The following is an 8,327-nucleotide window of genomic DNA, read 5'->3' as shown; positions in this document are numbered from 1 at the left end:
TCTTTGTTTTTTAGTCTAGGGTTTTATTTGCCTGTCCCTTAAATACGGAGAATTTGGTGGCCTCAGTTCCCCATCACAGCTGACAGAGCCTTCATTTCTGTCCCCAGTTCCAGTCTTAGACCAGGGGTCCTAAGGCCTCCTGGCTGCCACGCCTTGGTGGCATGCCGATCCTCTGGGCCCCCCCATAGCCACCGAGTCCCAGAGGCACTGGTGGTACAGTGGTGAGCACAGCTGCCTTCCATATCCACCAAGTCCCACACTGGCCTCAGCATCTTCCCCAAACCTGCCCCTCCTCCCCGGTCCTGTATCAGGGCAGCTCCACTGTCTCTCCCCTGGCCAGAGCCCTGGGCCTTACCCTGGACACTTCTCTCCCCCACAGCCCTTCAGCTCCATAACCCATCCACTCAGCTTCTTGAATGTCTCTCTCACCCACCCCCTAGTGCCCTCCCCCAGGCCGGCTCTGGTCCAGCCTTGTCCTCACCCACCCAGGTCCCTGCCCTGGTTTCCCCCAGGCTCCCAACCTCAGTCTTCTCCTCTGGTCCACCCTCCTCATAATGGCTAGAAGGATCTTCCTAAAGTCCAAACCTGACCCTCTCCCTCCCTTGCAGACTCCTCCGTGGCTCCCCAGTACTATCAGGTTAGAGTCTGAGCTCCTCAGCCTGGAGGTCCTGAACCCTGCCCACCCTTCCTGCCTCACTTCTACCATGGCACCCCCAGTGCCTGGCACTCCCTAAGCCCTTGCTTGGGCTGTCCCTCTGCCTGGAACACCTTTCCCACTGCTCTTTGCCCATTTATCTCCTTCAGACGTCATTCTCAGATCACATCTCCTTCATGAAGCCCTCCCTGACCACACCCTGGGCTGAGACAGGCCCCTTTTCTGGGCTCCTGCAGTCTCCTAGGCTTCCCTCCTCACCACGGCTCTGCTCGCTCTGAGCTCTCACTGTCTGAGGGGCAGGGCTGGGGGCTGCCTGAGGCATTGCAGCATCACCCAGCACAGGGCAGGCCCAGAGAGGACACTCAAGGAATGTCTGTTGGTTAAAGGGATAACCATCCTTGGCCTCATCCAGGGACTTCAGACAGAACTGGGGGGTGGTTCTCTCCCCAGAGGGGGCATCCCAGCTCCAGACCCCTGAACGATCCCCCAGCCCCAACAGACAGAGACAAGGGCAAGGGCCCAGGCCCAAGCTTAGAAAAATAGGACTTTCTTGTTGTGTCCCGGTGCCCGCGACACCCTCCCCATCAGAGTTTTAAAAACCGTGAGCAATTTGGTGAGTCTGAAGCCAGGTCCCACAGGGTGTCCGGGTCCTGCTACCCCTGGAGCCAGAAGGGCCATAGAGGTGGGCGCGAAGCTAGGGTCCCGTGGGTTCATGGCTGGGCCCCCAGGGCTCACAGTCCAGCTGGACCACGGTGTGGGCCCTGGGTGCGGCCGGCTCAGGAGGCGGCGGGGCCAGCGTGGGGCCCAGGGCGCCATTGGTCTGGGAGCAAACGCTGCTGACAGGCGCAGGTGCCTTGGTCTTGCCCGGGGGTTGGCCACCGTGCACCTTGTAGCGCATGAGCAGCACGAAGATGAAGACCAGTACCGAGGCCACGATAACACCACCCAGTGCGATGATCATAGTGCCGCCCAGGAAGGGTGCGTGCGGGGCCCCGCAGGGCCGCAGCGCTGGCTCAGTGGAGAAGCGGTGGCAGCCCACAGGCCGGGTGGCTGTCAGCCCCGTGGCGCCATCCTCGTACACGGCTAGCACACACAGATCGTAGGTGCGGCCTGATGCCAGGTCCGTCAACAGGAAGGAGCTGCTGTCGGCTGGGATCATCCTGGAGGGACAGACAGGTGGGAGTCAGGCCTCCGGCTGCCCAGTACCCACCCTGCACTCTGCCCCAACCCTCCGAGCTGGAGGATTTCCCCCCAGGCCACTGTCTCATTTCACCCTAGCCCCTGAGTTCCCTGTAACCACTACCGGAATTCCCTTTGGTCTGATACCCACCAGCTGCCCAATATCCCTCCGTTCTGTTAGCCTGTTTCACCCGAGCCCACCCTCTCATTTTCCCACTGCTCGAATACCCATGTGATCTCCCTGTGGCCTTAATACCCAAATTCCCTCTAGTGCCGCTGCCCGCTTCCCCTCTGCGCTGCTGCCCAGCTTCCCGCTAGCCCCACGGCCCCCCATGTGGGGTTTCATTTTATACCCCACTGCCTGGTTCCCATCCTGCACTGCCCCCCAATTTCCCACCAGCCTCCAAGTTCCCTCTAGCTCTGCTGCCCAGTTTTTCTCCACTCTCCTGCCTGACTTCACGCTGGTCCCCCCACCCTACTCTCCCCTAGCTCACTGCCCGAGTCCCTCCAGTTTACTACCCCATTTCCCGCCAGCCCACCACCGAGTTCCCTCCAGCCCTGCTGCCAGACATCTCTCCAACTCAGCACCCAGTTTTGTTCTAATGCTGTCTGGTATCCCTCTAACCGGATGCCCATTTCCTTCTAGCCACACACCCCCCCACGCCCATCCAATTTCCCTCTAATCCCACCTCCCAGTCTCCCTCTAGACCTTCACCTAATTTCCCTCTGCTCCTCTGACTTTCCTCCAGCAGGTGCCTGGTTTCCCTTTTCCAGCTGCCTGACCTTCCTCTAGTGTTAAACCTAGAATTCTCTCTAATCTAACCACCCGATCCCCCCATACTGCTGATGCCCGATTTCCTTCTAAGCTGCCAATGAATGTCCCCCAAGCCCCGCTGCCGCTGCTGTGTTATTATTACCATACCCACAGCCTGCTTTCCAGTGAGTCCTGTCATCTGGCTCCATTTTCATTAAACTGATGTGCCTCAGTCATCGCTGCTGAGTTCTTTTCCTCCCTGTTGCCTTATTTCTTTCCACTTCTGTCCCCTGATTCTCTTTTATCTCTCTAGCCTGGTTTCTATTTATCCTTATTTTTCCCATTCCCTTTTACCCTTAGTACCCAATTCCACTATATTTCCTTTTGTAGCGTGGCGCCCTGTTGCAGATTTAACTTGTTTTATAATCTGTTTTATTCTTAAACTGTTTTAATGAGGGAACTCCATGATTATCTCTAGGAGGGTGATGATCTCGGAGAGCATTTGTCCCGTCCCCTGACAGGCAAGGTAGATAGGACTTGTGTGATTTTCAGGGGTGGGCCCTCCATGGAATCTACTGAGTACCGCTGTCTACGAAAGGGAGTGGAAAAAGCTCGTTGGATTTCCGGGACTGAAAAGGAAATCAAGTGACTATCTTTTGAGGTTTGGGCTTCTGGGGAGGCACAGGGAACCCAGGTACTGGGTTTACAAGGTGAAGACCCCAGGCCTTGGGAGGCCCAGTCCTCTGCAGCCAGGTGTCAGGGACTGTACCCTTGGCCCAGCCTGGCAGTGAGAACAGGGAGCCATCCACAGACATCCATGCAAGCCTGGACTTGGGCGGGATGTGTCAGCACATCTGGATGACAGCCCACTAGTGACCACATGTGGCCACAGCAGATGTTCCATGTGCTCTCCGGCTTGGGGGCAGAAGTTATGTAACCCGCCTCTTGGAGTGTGTAAACCCCAAGTTTTGTGTTTGTAACAAGAGAAGGGAGAAGGGAGCCCCCAGCAGTGGTCGACTGAACATTCCTGTTCACCCAGAGGTGGAGCTTGAACTAGGTTTAATTTGATTTAGAAAACCAAAAGTTGAGATGTCACCGCGTTGGAACTCCAAACGCATGGAGCAGGTCGCACCGCACAAACGCAAAGCCTAATCTCTATGTAACATCCTCCCCCGTTTTCCTTTTAGCCTCTGGTCTGAGTTCCTTTGCAGCCAGGCTGCCTCACTGCATTTTTCCCATGATCCGTGTACTCTCCCGCTTGATCTCTTTTTCTTCCTGCAGACTGGCTTGAGTCTAGCCCTGTCATCTGGAAATACCCGGCTTCTCTTTACTACTTAAGTTGGTTTGTATCCCCTCAACTTTGCCCCCACCCCCAATTATCTTTTTACTCTTCTGGCCTGATTAGTATTTATTCTTGCTGCCTTCTTTCTTTTTTACCACTGTTGCCAGATTTCTTTCACTCTCTCTGCCTGAGTTCTTTTACCTCTGCTGTCTGATTGCCTTTGTAACCTTGCAGCCTCATTTCCAGTGCTGCAACCTGGGGTATCAGTAGGTGTTCCTCCAGCCCTCCCTCCACCTCGCTCCCCCACCCAACCTGCCCGCCGCCTGGACCCTGCACCTGTAGACGAGGATGTCGTCGGCTGAGCTGTTGTACTGGATTTGGTACATGCGGATGCCTGGGATAGGCCGCTGATCTGGCCACTGGACTAGAGCAGCTGTGGCCCCGTGCTCAGTCACCTGGACGCCACGGTCGGTAGGGGGCCCGGCGTCAGCCGCCTTGGAGGAGGCAGAGACCGAGGCAGCAGAGGGCGGGGTGAGGGCATCAGGATCCCCGTCCCGCGGGGGGTCGCAGCTTGTGCTGTTGGCTAGCTGGGGGGGCGGCGGGGGGCCCACGGTCAGCTCCACGGCAGCCGTGGCCTCGCCAGCTGCATTGGCCGCGATGCAGGTAAAGATGCCGCCATCGCCCGGCTCGGTGACCAGCAGCTCCAGCGTCCCGTTAGGGAAGGCGCGAGCTCGGCTCGAGTTACCCAGCAGCCGGCCCTGGGGTGACACCCAGCGCACACGGGGCTCGGGGTCGCCCACTGCCCGGCAGCGCAGGGCGGCTGGCCGACCGGCAGGCACGGCCAGGGGCGGCGAACGGTGTGTCACCACAGGGGGCTCGCACACAAACTCCTCCTCACCCACAGCCCAGAAGTAGCGGCCACCCAGGGCCGGCGGGGAGGCGCAGGCCTCGAGGTCGTCCTCCCGCGCCAGCCGCCGGAGCCACACCAGCTCGCAGTTGCAGTGCAGGGGGTTCCCGCCGAAGGCCAGCACCAGGGCGGACGCGGGGGAGCCGCGGGGCCTGGCCAGCAGCGGCAGGCGGGAGAAGAGTGGGTCGGGTGGGATGGTGGTTAGGCGGTTGGAGGTCATGTCCAGCCGTGCCAGCTTGTGCAGGCGGGAAAAGGCGCCGGCGGGCACGGAAGCCAGTAGGTTGTGGTCGAGGCCCAGCGTGTTGACGTTGCCCAGGCGGCCCAACGCCTCCCAGGGCAGCTGTTCGAGGTTGTTGTAGGAGAGGTCGAGGTCCTCGAGTGTCTCAGCGCAGTCGTCCAGGGCCCCAGCCGCCAGCGCTGCCAGCTGGTTGTTGCTCAGGATGAGGTGGCGTAAGTTGACCAGGCCGCGCAGCTGCCCCTCACCCAGTGAGGTCAGCCGGTTGCCGTCCAGGTGCAGAGCGCGCAGGGCGCGAAGGTCAGCGAAGGCGCCGGCGGCCACGTGGCGGATGGTGTTGCGTGACAAGCTCAGGTGCAGCAGGCCCGTCATGTTGGCCAGGTCACGGCGCCGCACGGTCGCGATGAAGTTGTCCGCCAGGCGCAGCTCGGCCGCCCGGCGGTCCAGCGAAGGTGGAACGAACAGAAGGCCTGCCCCCGGGCACAGCACACTTAGGGGCAGGGACTGTGTCTGGCAGCGGCAGCGGCGGGGACACGGGCTGGGTGTGGCTGGCTGGGGTGGAGACGAGGCGGGGGCCAGCGGCAGCAGGCAGAGGAGCAGAGGGAGGACGGCCATCGCGGGCAGGGGCGGCCTGCAGGGAAGAAGGGGGGAGTTAGGGCGGGCTGAGGCCAGAAGTGGGGGGGGGCTAAAGGGGGTTGGGGTGGTCTGAGACCAGAAGAGAAGGTCACAGAACAGAAGACTTGGTCAAAGATGGTCAGAGAGAGGACTGGTCAGACAGATCAAAAGCCAGAGGTGACGGTCAAAGACTCAGAGAGATGTTTCCCAGGGGAACCCAGGGAGCAGACATGTGCAAAGATGGTCAGAGGGAAGGGAGGTGATTAGAAACAGTGAGCGACAGTCAGAGAACAGGATCAGTAGTCAAGGTGGGTATAGAAGGTAAGCCAGAGAGCTTTAGACGTGGTCAGAGAGATACTCAGAGATGGCCAAAGAGACAAGAGTTGGTCAGGGTAGTGGGAATGATTAGAAGTAGCCAGACGTGACCAGAGAAGAGAGGTGGTTAGAGATGGTCAAGAAGATCAGAAGTGGACAGAGAGGGGAAGTGGCCAGGGGTGGTCAGATCCAGGAGAGATGGTCAAAGATGGTCCAAAATGGTCAAAAGGCAGAGAGGCAGTCAGAGAGAGGAGGAGAGGACAGACATGTCAGAGACAGCTGGACATGGGACAGCTGGTTAGGATGATGGGTGTGGGGAGAAGTCATCAGAGAGAGGAAAGGCAACCAGAGATGTTAGAAATGATCAGAGAACACCAATGAACAATAGAGACAGAGAGAAGAGAGGTGGTCAATAAAGGCCAGGATGGTCACAGACTGGCAGCTGGAGTCAGGAGTGGGTGGAGGGCAAGAGAGATGGTGAAAGATGGTCCGAGAGAGGAAAGGCGGATAAAGGAAGTCAGAGAGGAGAGATGGATGGAAGCGGCTGGAGAGAAGAGTGGTAGAAAAAGAGGTCAAAGATGGTCAGAGACAGTCACAGGTCAAGGCTTAGGGTTGGGGTAGACACGGTCACGAGAGCTGCTGAAAGATGATTAGAGAGCGGTACCTTGGACAGCGATGTCAAAGGTGGTCATTGAGTGAAACAGTAGACAGAGGTGGCTGGAGAGAGAAGCTGTGGACAGGGGGGTTAAAGATGATGATCAAAGACAGAAGTGGCAGACAGAGATGGTGACTGAGAGGAGTGGTGGCCAGAGGTAGCCAGAGAGAAGAACAGTGGACAGAAGTGTCAAAGATGATCACAGAGAGGAGAGGTGAATAGAGACGGTCAGTGAGAGGAGAGGCAGAGAAAGGAGACTGGAGAGCGGAATGGTGGACAGGAGAGGCAGCTGGAGATGATCAAATAAGACAGATGGTAGGAAGACGCTGGAGAGCCGGCGGGGGGGGGAGGGGGTGGTGGTGAGTGGGTCACAGACCTGGAGATGCCATCAACTGGGGAAGAGGAGGTTAGAGAGGGGCAGGGCTGGCCAAATGTCCAGAGAGTGTTTGAAGCAGAGCAGGAGCTGGAGGCAGACCCTTGTGAGGGGATATCTGTTTCCTGGGGAAACTCCAAAGGTGCCCAGGGGAACCTGGTAATCCTTACCTCCACCCCCAGTCACAAAGCTCCTCCCAAGTCCCTCCCCACCATGGGGTCTCCCAGTAGTCTTACCTGAGCTGGAAGCAACCCCAGGGAGCAGAGTCCTCAAGCTCCAAGGGGGTCAGGGGTCTGGAGGGGGTGCCTGGTCATTCCTTCCCTGTCCCCAAGGCCTCTGTAGAGGGACCGTCTGTTGTGTCTCAGCTCAGATTTGTGGCCACGGAGTCTTGATACTTTGATAGACCTGGACACTTTGGGTCCTAGATCTCCAAATACTGGGCCCCTAAGGGTCCAGTTTTAGAGACCCAGGCCCCAGTTGGGGTTGCTTGGAGTCATGGTCTCCCAGCTCCAGTCCTGGGATGCTCAACAGTCAAGTGGAGAGTTTAAGATCTGAGTCCCAAGCCCAGTCTTGGGATCCGATACTGGGTTGCTGGGTTCAGATACTGGGGCTCTGAGTCAAGATTTGCCCCAAATTTCACTATTCGGGTTTGCAGCAAGGACTTCAGGCCCAAACTCAGGTTTAGGCCCTTTGGAATGCCAGGTTTCAGATCTTGGGATCTGAGGCCTAAAGTCTCAGGGTTGGGGTCCCAGATAGTGGGTTCCACTGTATAGAAATGAGAATCCAGTCCCAGATTTCAAGGTCCCAGGCACAGAACTCAGAGTTCAGCTCCAGATCTGGGGTTTTAGATGCCAAATCTTGAGGTTCAGGCTACAAATCTTGGGGTCCATATTCCAATTCTTGGGGTTCAGGCTCCAAATCTTGGGGTCCCAGGGACTGATGTTGAGATTTCAGCCCCAGATATTGATGTTCAGGCTCCAGGTCTTGGGGTCCCAGCCCCAAATCAGGCTCCCAGGCTTGGGCTTCCAGATCTCTGGAGCCAATCTCGGGGTGCAGGCCCCAGATTTCGGGGTGCGGGTCCTGGATCTGGGGTGGCGGCGTCCCGACTTGCTTCCCGGGCTGCGGCGGGGGCTGGCCCAGAGGGAGGGGGGCGGCTGCGGTGGGGGCGGGGGGGCGGCCAGGCAGCCCCGGGGGCCGGGGTGGGGCGAGGCCTGGACAGACACGGACACGCGGGGTGGGGGCACCGCAGCACAGGCCGGGGCGCAGGGGGGAGGGGCCGCGCTCAGAGACCCCTCCCCCGCCGGGGCTGGGGCGGGGGCCGGGCAGGTGCGGGGCAGGCGGGCCGGGTCCGGGCGCT

The 8,327-nt window shown here is 58.8% G+C and overlaps 1 protein-coding gene across 1 annotated transcript; it reads right to left on the bottom strand.

The window, feature by feature from the left end:
• Positions 1-1,178: 1,178 nt before the first annotated feature.
• Positions 1,179-8,327, bottom strand: LRFN3 (leucine rich repeat and fibronectin type III domain containing 3). Its single transcript, XM_004284205.3, has 3 exons — positions 7,207-8,327; positions 4,207-5,643; positions 1,179-1,815 (listed from the first exon to the last, which is right to left on the bottom strand). Exons 2-3 carry the CDS (start codon positions 5,625-5,627, stop codon positions 1,350-1,352), a joined length of 1,887 nt encoding a protein of 628 aa, XP_004284253.1. The 5' UTR covers positions 5,628-5,643; positions 7,207-8,327; the 3' UTR covers positions 1,179-1,349.

This window comes from Orcinus orca, chromosome 20 (genome assembly GCF_937001465.1).
Source record: "Orcinus orca chromosome 20, mOrcOrc1.1, whole genome shotgun sequence".
Classification (NCBI taxonomy): Eukaryota; Metazoa; Chordata; class Mammalia; order Artiodactyla; family Delphinidae; genus Orcinus; species Orcinus orca.
This window is presented reverse-complemented; position numbering and strand designations above follow the sequence as displayed.

What these genes read in the sequence shown, in the direction of transcription:
- LRFN3 (XM_004284205.3), bottom strand. Translation starts at nt 5,627, where the DNA reads ATGGCCGTCCTCCCTCTGCTCCTCTGCCTGCTGCCGCTGGCCCCCGCC. An exon ending in GACGACATCCTCGTCTACAG is followed by an intron (nt 1,816 to 4,206) that starts GTGCAGGGTCCA and finishes CTGTCCCTCCAG; the next exon opens with GATGATCCCAGCCGACAGCA.